The sequence below is a fragment of the Oryx dammah genome, unplaced genomic scaffold, assembly GCF_014754425.2.
Source record: "Oryx dammah isolate SB20612 unplaced genomic scaffold, SCBI_Odam_1.1 HiC_scaffold_3, whole genome shotgun sequence".
NCBI classification, from domain to species: Eukaryota; Metazoa; Chordata; class Mammalia; order Artiodactyla; family Bovidae; genus Oryx; species Oryx dammah.
The window spans coordinates 64,387,455-64,400,056 of record NW_024070187.1 but is presented as its reverse complement, the minus strand read 5'-3'; the positions used below and the strand labels follow the sequence as shown (position 1 = coordinate 64,400,056).

Sequence of the window (12,602 nt, the reverse complement as noted above, 5' to 3'; positions counted from 1 at the left end):
AAAGAGAGAAAATGAGGGAAACCATGTATTTATGAGAACAAAAATAAGGTGAGGTAAGAGCATGTGGGTCTATGAGAAGGGCTCTCATTGAATCTTCTGTGAAGGTGGGAACCTGAATGATAGTGGGAAAGAATGGATGGAAACAAACAGGGGAAAGCTAAGAATAAAAATATTTAGTAATTCAATGGTGAAGAGTGTCAATACATCTCACCTACTAAACACTGAGGCAGTGAACTAAAAGGGCTTTCAAATACACGAGTGATATCAGCAAACACTGCACAGTGTTGTCAGTGATCCAGGTCTTTTGTGCCCATGTATTGACTCAAAACACTCACACAGACCCTATGGAGTTGGTTCTACAATTACCTTTATTCTACAGGTAAGAAAACTAAAGCACAGTTAGCCTAAGAAATTTATCCACGATTGTACAGTGACTAAGTAGTAGAAGTAGGATTTGAGCCTAAGTGCTTAGCACCAGAGTCTCAGGCACTTAGCCACTACTCTCTTGCATCACGTTTCCTCTGAAAAAGTACTGTGTCTCCCATACACTTATGAAGGCACAGATGCCCATGTGTCTTCTCATTTATTCATTACTTTGTTCATTCATTCTCTGATTCATTCTTTCATTTATTCCTCAAGAATTTTCTGAAAGATTATATATGCGTGGTTAAAGATGAGGCTCACAGGCATGAGATAGAAAAGTTAATAAATAAATCCAATGAGATATTCCAGGTTTCGTGTAAAATGCCTGTGTTAAGGTCAGCAGAGCCACAGAAGGATGATTTGAATAATTGTATCTGGACAGGTAAGAAATAGTTTTCAGCTTTCAGAAATAGTTTTCATGAAGTTCTCACCAGGTAGACTGTGAAGACAGCATTGCAATTGAAGTGGGCCATAACAACCAAAACATAAAGACATTAAACTACTGGCTGTTGAGAGAAATTGAAACATTTTCCTTTGAAGGGAGCATAGAGAATGAGATGATGGTGAAAAATGAGTGCTAATTATGGATGTGTGTGTGTGTGTGTGTGTGTGTGTGTGTGCTCATGTGCATGTGTGTGACAAGATGTTTGTGGAAAGACCATAGTTGAAGCTGGAGACATAAACAAGGGTCAGAAGGATCAGATGTGATGCACAAAAGAGTTTGCACCTTATATTTTTATCAACAAAGGATTTTAAATGATTGAGAGACACTATCAAATTGGTTTTGGAAGGACTTTCCTTGGCCTATAGAAAACAAACTGTGGAAAACTGAGATTGGAGGCTGAGAAAGTGGTTAGTTGGCTACTGTATATTGGAACTGCAGTTGTAAATGGCAACTGTATTGGCACTGCACTTGTAAAGTACAGAGCTCAGGTGATGGGATTGGTAAGGAGTAGAGTGGATCAGATGATGGGGATAGATGGGAGGTATTTTCTCATCCACAGTAAATGCTTGTGTGTGGGAGGAGAGTTGAGAAAAAAAGAGTTGAGAATGAATCCCAGTTTTCAGGATTTTGGTAGGAGGCTGGTGGTCAGATAGGGAACATCAGAGGAGAGACCTTATGAAAAGAGAAGGTGTTGTACAGTGTACACAGTGATGTACAGTGAACTGTGAGAGATGGCGAGAACTTGGAGAGTTACCCGTGTATTATGACTACTGAAGTTCATGGCATTTTAAACTCTGGAACCAAGGCTCCCAATTTGTGTTCCAAAGTGCTTAACTCTACAAAAAACTAAGCAATTATTTATTGGGCATCTATGAGCAAGCTGCTCTGGCAAATAAAAGAGATCTCTAGAAAGGAGAAATGGTCTAAATATTACTATTCAAAATTATGTGATATTCATATTTAATTTGCCATGGTATTATTCACTTTTTCTTAGAAATAACTGGTTTCTATTTTCTCTTTCAAGTCTCTCTGACTGACCATGAAATACTCATAGCCTGATTGTATTACACTTATTTCTTCATGATATGTATATCCTCTCTTCCTCTCATAATCAAAGAGCTTTGATGCTAAAAATAATGATATTGAAATAATCCTTTGTTGAGACCAATCTTATCCTACCTGAGATGTATGCAAACTAGGTCCTGGACTCCTCTACCTACTGATATTGTTATTGTTACTGGTTTCTTGTGCATGGTTTTGTCTGATGAGGTGTTGTATTCATATAAAATAGATTTTTAAATTCTGGATTTAAACTTGGTCCTCGGGGCTTCTTAAGTGGCTTGTTTTGTTTCATGAAAGGTACTTAATCATATTCTTAATAATAAGAACCTATTTGTAAACTATTAAAGGAAATAGTCCCCATGTTGCATTTTTTTTCTTATGTTGTCTATTACTACACAGTAAAGTGAAAGTGAAAGTCGCTCAGCTGTATCCCAGTCTTTCCGGTCCTATGGACTATAAAGTCCATGGAATTCTCCAGGCCAGAATACTGGAGTGGATAGCCTTTCCCTCTCCAGGGGGATCTTCTCAACCCAGGGATTGAACCTCCATCTCCCACATTGCAGGCACATTCTTTACCAGCTGAGCCACAAAGGAAGACTAAGAATACTGGAGAGGGTAGCCAGAGGATCTTTCCCAACCCAGGATTTGAACCGGGGTTTCCTGCATTACAGGTGGATTCTTTACCGAGTTATCAGAGAAGCCCCTACATAGTAAAAGTAGTATTATTTTAGAAACATAAAGTTTTTAGAGTACATGTGTAGGCTTTGGTCGTTAATTTGTTTACTGTCAACAGCATACATTATTTCAGGACTTTTCAATTTGATGTAAGCACCCCAGAGGGTAGGGACCATGCTTTAATCATCCTTATATCCTGAGTGGTTCACACTCAGTAAAACTTGCTAAATAAATATATGGCTGTTATTAACAGATTTACACTACTAAGAAGACACCAGCATATCAACAGTTAAGTATTTTGTTCAAAGTTTCAGTGGTGAGACTACATAAAAGAAACTCAAATTTTGGCTGTTAAAGACCAATGTAGAGGTAATTCAATGTAATAATTAAGCATGGAGACTCTGGAAACATATTCCTTGGGCTCTACTCCTGGCTTCCCTCCTGGAATACCCTGAGCTAGCTTACTTTTTCTATGCCACAAGCTTTGCATCAGTGAAGGGGGAATAATACTTATGAAGATTAATTAAGTAAGTACATGCAAAGTATTTATAATGGGATCTAAGCTTTTGTATTAATGAAGACATTATAGGTTTACTTTTATTTTCATTACAATGATTATTATTTAGGGAACATGCCTCCCAGGCAAAAGCTGCAAATCATGTAGCAGTTTATCCTTCAGTAAACTGCCCAGTATATTTTCCAATGAGGGAGTTTTTGGCTTGCATTACTGGAACATTTCCTTTGTTTTAGGAAGCAGTTGAATACCGTGAAAGTTAATTCTATCTATAATTTTACAAAGAGATAGCAAAAGAATTTCCTTGCAAATTACTCTGCATATGTGTCTGATGTCAGTAGTTAGATTTTAAAATCATAGAAATCACTAGGATATCTTGAATGCATGATATGTTTGATTTGCAAGTTGGAAGAAAATTTGTAAAATTATTTAATAAACACGGAATTACTCTGTTTGAAGAAGGTAATGTGCTTAGTTTATCTTAGCTAGTATATGCAATATATTTAGCTCTAATGAAATGTGACCTAGATACATTAATGTAACAGAGTAGTCTTGGAATTATTTGTTTAGAAGGCTAGTTACTCCCACTTTCCAGCTGTCTCTTCTTGCAAATTCTTGGAGTCTAGTGGACATGTTAAAACCATCTATATAAATTCAACTTACAGGGAAAATGGAGCTTTACCAAGCCATAATTTTCACTTGAGAATTAACAAATGGGTATTTGAATCTTTTTTTTTTTTTTTGAATGATAATGTGGTGAATATGTGAGAACAGACAGCACACTCTGAAATCAATAGTAAAGTATTCTGGGGAAAAGTACAGAATAGTATTTAATTCTATGATTATCCTGTGAAAACAGGATAATCTATGCTTTAGTTCCTATCTTTCACAAATACATATTCTCATTTGAATGAATGACTCACATAAGAATGTAAATGTATATAAATTTATTATATGAAATACATGCTGATATTTTAAAATTTGTAAATATGGTGAGATGCTATTCTTGTTGAAGTACTTCTGTTCAAAGTATGTAAAAATCACTAAGATCAAATTATGTGGTCGTGAGACTGAAAGCATTTTGTGGAAATGTATTATATAAATGCTATTCTCATTAAAATCCTTATGCTTATTTTATTAATTCAGGTATCTATCTTTCTACAGATAGATATCTGTATATTTGTATGCATATATGTATGCATCATATATATGCACATGTATTATGTATACATATATATATATACACACACACACATTATGGTATAGAATCTAAATATTCATGATGTCCCCTATATATAGATTATGGAGTAGTAGTTCCCTGGAGCAGTAGTGCCAAGTCTCAATATAGCTGAGTCCTAAAAAAGGAAGCTCTACAAAATATCTGCTAAAAAACATGAACAGTTTTGTGAATTTTAAATTTTAAATGAATTTTAAAACTGTACAATATTGTGAGATATCAGGAAACAAATTCAGACACCATGATCTCCCAATTATTCATTTTCTTTTTTTCTGTGGAAATCTCCTTAGGGATTGGATTCTTAGGGATGGGAACTCTATAAGAAGTGACCCCCTAAATCCATTTGGTGGGAGAGTAATTCAAACACATTCAAACAGAAGGTCTGGCACAGCCTTAGCCTGGGTAGGGATGGATTTACTGGCTACCAATTAGTTGATACTTCTGCAGGGCTGGTTGCCTTAGGACCTGCTCCTCAACGAGTGGGCAGGAAGAGCTTAGTCATGACCTATCCAGGCTGCCTCTTGAATCATGGGCAATGCAATTCACTCTATCACAGAGAGGAAAGAAAGCTATCAGGCTGGGTTTGTCAGATATTTGTGGAAGCTGGACAATCCTAGAAGAAATTTAGCTGAACTAGTAACACCGTGAAATATCAATGTAGATATAACAATAAAACTAGAGGGCTGCTGCTTGCAATCAGCTTTTCTGATTTTCAGTTCCTTTAAATCATAGCTATTTGGCTTCAATAAAATTGCAAAGCATTTTGTGGGGAAGAACTAAAAATCATGGTTTTATAATGAATTTTTTGAATCTAGCTTTTCCTGAGTTTCTCTCAAGTAAGTGTAAATCCAATTCTATTGACTGATCTAGCATACAGTGTTTTTTATTTTTTTCTTTTTAAAGCAAACGGTGAAAATTATCCTAAACAGCTTGAACTCTGTGAACTTCCACATTAATGGGTATTTATGGCAATGAGATTACAAATTTACTAAGGATATTTGGTAAAGGTTATTTTTTAGAACAAATTTCAATAAACACAAATTTTGAGTTAAAACAATGTTAAAATCCATAATTCATCATTAGCATCCAAGGAAAAGACTATAGTGGTAAGTAGGAAAATAACTTATGAAGATATTTACAAAAATTGTATGTCCATGAAAGAGAAATTTTGTAGTGCAGCAATCAGTTAAAGTTGGAAAGAAACCATGGGCTGTTCAACTTCTATTATTAAAATATAAACAATTTAGTAGTAATATTAATGGCAAAGTGATAGATTTTAATGAAGATTGACTCATAGAAATGAAAAATAGGAAAATACAGTAAGAAATGAAGTGTTCAGACCAAGTAGATGTTTAGATTCCCTAGTTGCAAGATTTTAAATGGCATGCTTTTTATCTTTGTGAATTTCAATTAGACTCTACAATGAGCAAGTCAGGAAGGGAATATTAATGATGGGCGAGAAAGCTGGGTGGTGTTCCATTCTTCACAGAGGCAGCTAACTAGAGCAAATGTTTGTTTAGGCTGTAGCTTATTAAATGGTCATTCAGAAAGTGGTGATTAATAGGTTAAAAAGAACAGCTTGAAATATTTACAATGTAAAGGTTTTACTCTCTTCACATAATCTTCAAAGCAAAGCTAAAATTTTCTGTAGAAGTGCCTGTTGTTAGGAAAACCGCACCATCTAGGAAATCCACTTGAATTTTGGGTTCGTAACTAACTACTGAAGTGTTTGGCATATACCGACTCTGAATGCAAAAGGACAGAAACATATCAACATATTTATCAACATAACAACATATCAACATATTTTTTTTCCTTTTAAAATGTCTAACATTTATAAAAACTTCACGAAAAGACGAACACCCTCTCTGCTTTGCCTTAGTAGGGTGTATATAATATTCTGTCTTGACGTGCAGTACAAAGAGGAACATGTCTCTTTTGTTGTTCAAGTTGCACCTTTGAATTCGATAGCCTCAGATACTGTAAGGTAAAAAGAAATGAGGCTCACACAGTGCTGAAACCATAGGATGGGACTGAAATTACAGCAGATCTCTAGCCAGCAAGAACCCTTAAAGGGTGTAAAAACCTTAAAACCCGTCCCCTTTCCCCCACTGCAGAAAGAATTTACAGAAGTAGCAAAAGCACAGTAGGTCGCCGGTCTCTCTCTCTCTCTCTCTTTTTTTTTTGCTGGGGGGTGGAGGTGGGTGGGGTGGGAAGGACGTAAACTTCTTTTAGAGTTGTTGATTGAGCTTGATCACCAGGTGGGGAGGACGATTGTGAGAAGATATTGGGGTAAAAGAACCGCTGAGAGTGAGCGAGTTTCTCAATAACGTGTAAATGGACTTGACAGACCCGCTCCAGGGAAATCTCCAGCCCTCAGAGATTTGAAGGGAAATTGGTCCTGATGGCAGGAGTGTGAAGGAATGAGTGGTACATCAAGGGGGCTCGGGAAATCAAAGAAACTTCCTGCTGTCTGACTCCAAGCAACCTGCCTTGAACTTGGTCCGGCGTGGATGCGCTGATGGCCAAGTCCAGGCGTGAAGAGCCCCCTCGCCCTCCTGCGGGAGCCCGACCTCTCCTAGACAGACACGTCGCTCCAGAGCCAGGGCACGTTGTGGGGCGGGCGGCAGGGCGAGGCCGCGGGGATCTAGGGCCAGCCCAGACACACGGCGACCCTGACGCCGTACCCATACCCGCCGGCATCCCCCCGCTGGAACCTCGGGGCCTCCGGGGAGCCCCGGAGGGCGGCCGCGGGGCGCAGTGCTGGGCGGCGCGTGGACTCCGCTACTCCAGCGCGGCGTGGGCGCGGGGAGCGGTGCTCCGGGCGTACCCGGGCGCTAGCCGCCGCCTGGGGCTGTGCCGCGGCAGGTGCCCGGCGGGCGGCCGCGGCTCCCCGCCAGCTGGGAGAGGGTGGGGGGCGGGGGTCCCTGCTTTCCCGGGAAACTCGTTAGCCCTCCTCCGGGGCCTGGCTCCTCCTCCTCTAGGCGTGGGGCTCGTGCCCGCCGCTGCCTGCGCGCACCGCGCCTCTGCCAGCGTCTCCCCCTACCCCGCCCGCCCCTGCCAACGCTTCCCCCTCCTCCTCTTCCTTCTCCTCCGCCCATCACCGCCACTACGGACGCCTTCGCCTCCTTCTACTCCTCGCGCCGCCGCCGCCGCACCTCGCGCTCTCCTGCTTCCACCAGCCCATCGCTCCCGGCTCGCCGGGTTGCTGCAGTCTCTCTCTCAAGTTTCCTATCTCTTCAAGATCAGGGCAAAGGGAGGAAAACACCAGTTCTGCTTGCCATTTCAGGTAAGGTCGCACACGCGGGTCCCAATAGGGATCTTTGCTTCCCGGTTTACCTTTGGCTTCCCGTGCATGGCTCATCTCCCCTCCCTCCACTCTCCGATGTTCCCTGGAAACCGAAGAGGTTCAGGTCGCCCCCTCCGCCCCAGCATATTTAAAAAATAATGTCGATACTCCTCACGAGAAGCCTATTTGCAACTCTAATAAGATCCGAGCCGCCCGGCTCGTTAGCCTGGCTCTTTTATAGTCTTCAACTTTGCACACCGTGATCGCCGCTGCCCGCCTGCCTCGGTTGGATCTCGGAGCCTCACGCTCCGGCTCGGCTGTGGTCCTCGGCTCCGGAGCAGCTGTCAAACGCGTCGTTTCGCAGCAGTTAATCCGAACCCGGCTGCCTCCAAGATGTGGTCTTGGACAACCGTGAATGGGCAGGGAGGGAGGTGTTTTTATTCGATTTTTATTTGAAAGGGAGTCAAGTAGTGAAGTCGTGAGAACTGCAGTTCACTGTAATGAAAGAATAATAATCGAAAAAAGTGGGCTGGCTGTCCCTTGCTTTTCTCGTGGTGAATGCGGGGGTGGTCTTGGTTGGGGGATTGTGGCAGGAAGTACCCGTCTCTCCTCCCCCTTTACACTCTCCTCTCCTCCCCATTATTTTCTCTAGCTCATATGTCAGTGCAGGGTCCCGTGTATTCTTTTAACGTGTGTGACCACAAAAGAGCGTTTGCTGACGATGGGGCTGGGGGAAGTTCCTGGCAGACCAAAGTCTGATTATTTGGTCATCTTTCTGTCAAGAGAAAAAAAGAAAGGCGGGGGGGAACCAAACAAACGTCCTTCAATCATCATCACATCCCATACACACCCCACTGGAATCATCTCTATTGCTTTAACTCCAGTTCCCAGATGAAATGACATTCTTTTGGGCTATTTGGATGGTATGACTGAATGTAATTTTAAGTGTATTTTGTTTTTCTTCCATGATTATACAAAGAGTGGCGATGAAGACGAAACTGAACAGCTCCAATATGCAGTTGCTGCTTTTTGTTTTCTTGGCGTGGGACCCAGCCAGGTGAGACAGTTATTTACTGTTTTGCCATTTTAAATTCAGGGTAAAGGTGTGTCTCCTGAATGCCATCAATGCAGACAGAGGTGGCTTATGAGGAGCTGAAGTATTTTGAAGGACCATTTCTAATGAAAAAAGGTAGTACCAGGAAACAGAACTGTAAAGTGGCAAAGACTATTAAAAGTTTGCTGCTTCTTGTTTGCAACGATAAAATACAAAAGTGAATACAACATTTTCTTTAAAAAAAAAATCACAGAAGAAAAGAATACTCTTTGGATGGCATGTTTTTGCGAATAATTGAAGTGATTGTTATATGTGATAGTAATAACACCACAATTCAATAAAGAGGCCATCAATTTCCTTTAAGCCAAACAGAAAAGCACAACCTAAATGATTTGTGGTAACTTAATCTTTTTCTTTCTCTCTTTTCCTTTTTTGCTTAAATGGTCTCGGATCTTTTAGTCAACATAGAAAAACTAAATGATGTGTGAATCTGAAACCTCTAGGTGGAGGTAGTTTACAACTTCACAATCACAAACAATAAAACAAAACCTTGATTTATTAATAACTTTTCTGTTACTGATTTAGAAATCTTTTATTCCTGAGATGGTTCTGCCATAAACAGTGTTACTTTGAAAATGTAACAAATTCTGTTTTGCCTATATTCTACAAATATAAATTTTAATTTCTGTTGTTTTCAACAACTTCATCTTAATTGCTGTCTTTTCTGATTTTTATCGTCAGTGGGCATCTTCTTTTTAGTGCCTAAATTTAGGATATGGTTTTCAACATACCAGAGTAGTTAATAAAATCGAAGATTCTTATGAAAGTCTATGTAACTATTCCTTTAAAAATTAGTATTTATGATTTTATAATACTTTTATTTCCCTTTTAAATTTTAATTTTCCTGTCTCAGTAATTGTTAAAGAATGAAAATATTTTCTAGACTTGAGAAGAAATTTCTTTATGAAGTTGTATTTTTATTTGTAAAATAGCTCCTCATTTAATATCTTAATATTGACTTTAGAAAGAAAATGTGACATTAATTAAAAAACACATTCCAGTGAAAATCCTTAAGTGGAACTTTATGATTATCTTAGTGACTAGTTTTAAAATTAGTTTAAGGCAATATAGAAACTTTTGAGGCTCAATGTATGAAATAATTTGCTTACATAATTTAAAAATGTTTCTTTATACCACAATTTTAATATTTTCTCTGAAGAGAATATTTGTTTGAAGTTGGCTACGAATTTGTTCATGTATTTAGACTATTTTTAGCTACTAGCTGTACAATCATTTAAATGCAAATGAATTCTGTCAATGATATTTTGGACAATGCACCTTGATCAGAATGCAATTACATATATTCTTTGATTTTAAAGGAGTGAACAAACCGTGGTCAGTTAATAATCACTGAAAATCCTCAGAACTTAACCATATTTTTCTTCTACTAATTTTCTGTTCCATATTTGACCAGTAATGCTCATGCCAGTATTTTATTCTATTATATAAATGATTCTTTTTTTGGACCAGTAATTTAAATCTCTGAATCATTCTGAGGGAAAAAAATGGCAGTGAAAAGGGACATTCTGTTTTATACATCCAGTTGCTACTGCACCAAATGGCTGGATGTCACAAAATCAGGTCTCTGGCTTTCTGTTGGAGAAATAATGGAGAAAATCACTGCTTCTAACCCTCTTCCGGTGATATTTTAAGACCATTTATTCTTTCTGCAAATTTATATCACTCACACACACGCACACACACACACACACACACGCACGCGCGCACACACACACGAAGTAGCTGGGCATGTTAATCTTTGGATGACCTCTGTTGCTCGCTCTCCATAGATGCCAGTCAGTCGGAGGGATACTTCTCCAAGGCTATCTGCAGCTCTAGTGTGCTCTGCTGATCCTTTCAGAGCCCACCTCCACCTCCTTGGCTACACTGGAGCCTGGAACATAGCCAGTGGAGTTTCCCTGATGTCTATATTGCACTTGGCCATTGGGTGGAGGTATACCCAAAGTTAGAAAATCATCTTGCTTTAAAAGAGAAAAAGACATGAAAAGAAAAGACATTTCTGAGGAAGATAGAGAAATTTTGTGCTTCCAAGGAGGCGATTTATTTTCCAATTAATATTCAGACCCCTGAAGAGTTATTTCAGGAATCCCTTTGGTTTTTGTACCTTTCTAAATGCAGAATAGCATTACTAATACTGTCTGCATGTGATCATCTCCAGTCATCATGTATCCTAGGGAATGGATTTTAGAAAGAAATGAATAGGTCTACCAGTATGCTGAGTGGTAGGAATCTGAAATAATTTTGATTTCACACTTCTGATAATCTAGTATTTATTACCCATTTACAACAGACTGTTTACCTTCCTCATTGACACACTGGTATTTATAGAACTGGAAAAAAAAAAAAGGAGTAAATGGGTGGCACGAATAGCTTAAGGAGCCTTAAAATTCAAATCAAGGAAGAAGAGCATGTTGGCACTTGCAAAACACACATATGTATATATATCAGCTTGTAAAATTATCTGTTTAGGTTGGTGCTGGCTAACATCCAAGAAGATGAGGCTAAAAATAACATTACCATCTTTACAAGAATTCTAGACAGACTTCTGGATGGTTACGATAATCGGCTTAGACCAGGACTGGGAGGTAAAAATAGTTTTCCTTTTCTTAAACACAAAGAAATGCCTTTAAAAGTTAAAGGTAGTATTTATATTTTAATACATTTGATACATGAATGCCACTGTTATGGATTAAAAAAACACAGATAATAGAAAATAGGGTATATGAAATAACTATCTCTGATTCCTTTTATACAGACAAAATGTATTTAACATAGCTTTTACAGAATACCTGAAGTCATATAGAACCCAGACTTTGTGCATGAATAGTTTTTAAGTTAGTTTATTGATAACAGCTAAGTTTTTCAAACTTAGAGTATAGTATATGAAAGTGTAACATTATTGGACAGATACGCTTGCTCAGTATCTTTGATTTCCTTCACTGAATTTTGCAGATGCCTGTTTTCACATTGGTATAGATGTGTAGAAATGAGAAACAAAAATGTAAAGGAGTGTCTGGGTTGAATTTTAGCAAGTATTAGGATTCTGTGATGATATTTCTTTACACATGCATATGACTTTTCTAAGGTACAGCTTCTGTTTAGCATTCTTGAAACTTTCAAAGATATTTTGGATCTACTTTAGCTGTAGACCTAAGTTATTGGCCTGTGGCACAGTTTGAAATCAAATTTAAATGTTTTTTCTCAACTCAGAAAAACAAATCTGTTTTATTTTTTCCATACAGGTAAAGGAAATTAAGCTTGACTAATATGTTAATTTTTAATTATTCTTTAGCGTAGTTGGATGATACTAATGATATTAGGTGTAAATAGGGTAGATATGTAATTCCTAAAAGAATTCTGGGTTAAAATACTGTTACTCATCAGTTCTAATATGATATATATGTGTATATGTACATATATGTACATGTATATATACATACACACATATATGTGTGCAGATGTATGAATGCACACATTTATCAAATGCATGTTATACTGATTAGGATATTCAGTTTAATAACTAATTTAAAATTAAGATAAATTAGCTGAATGTTTGTTACTGACCAAAGATTTATGTAGTTAGCCTGATTATTACCTGGTTGGCAACTTTGCCTTTTTAAATTGCTTGAAGAGATGTATAGTGACTAAATACCTGGATGTCCATGTCAATATTGTCTTTGAAAAATACAAAAGATGGTTAATTCTATACATATTTGGCAATTGTATGATTTTCATTGCCCAGGAGTCAGAATAGTTGGAAAAGATTCAAGTTGTTTTAAGTAATATGCCATTTAATTGCTACTAGTTTTGGACTTGAATCCT

At 38.3% G+C, this 12,602-nt stretch overlaps 1 protein-coding gene across 3 annotated transcripts in view; it reads left to right on the top strand.

Annotated features, from left to right (window-relative positions):
* Positions 1-7,513: 7,513 nt before the first annotated feature.
* GABRA2 (gamma-aminobutyric acid type A receptor subunit alpha2) overlaps positions 7,514-12,602 on the top strand; it is a 159,527-nt gene continuing 154,438 nt past the window's right edge. For 2 of the 3 annotated variants that reach the window (XR_005720694.1, XM_040238139.1), the window contains exons 1-2: positions 8,077-8,702; positions 11,250-11,365. Coding sequence is in view for 2 of the 3 variants with exons in the window: in XM_040238139.1 (XP_040094073.1) it covers positions 8,611-8,702; positions 11,250-11,365 (208 nt within the window). In the remaining variant the exon portion in view is untranslated. Of the gene's footprint in view, positions 7,646-8,076; positions 8,703-11,249; positions 11,366-12,602 lie in introns of those variants that run through there. The other variant, XM_040238140.1, reaches the window with a different exon arrangement.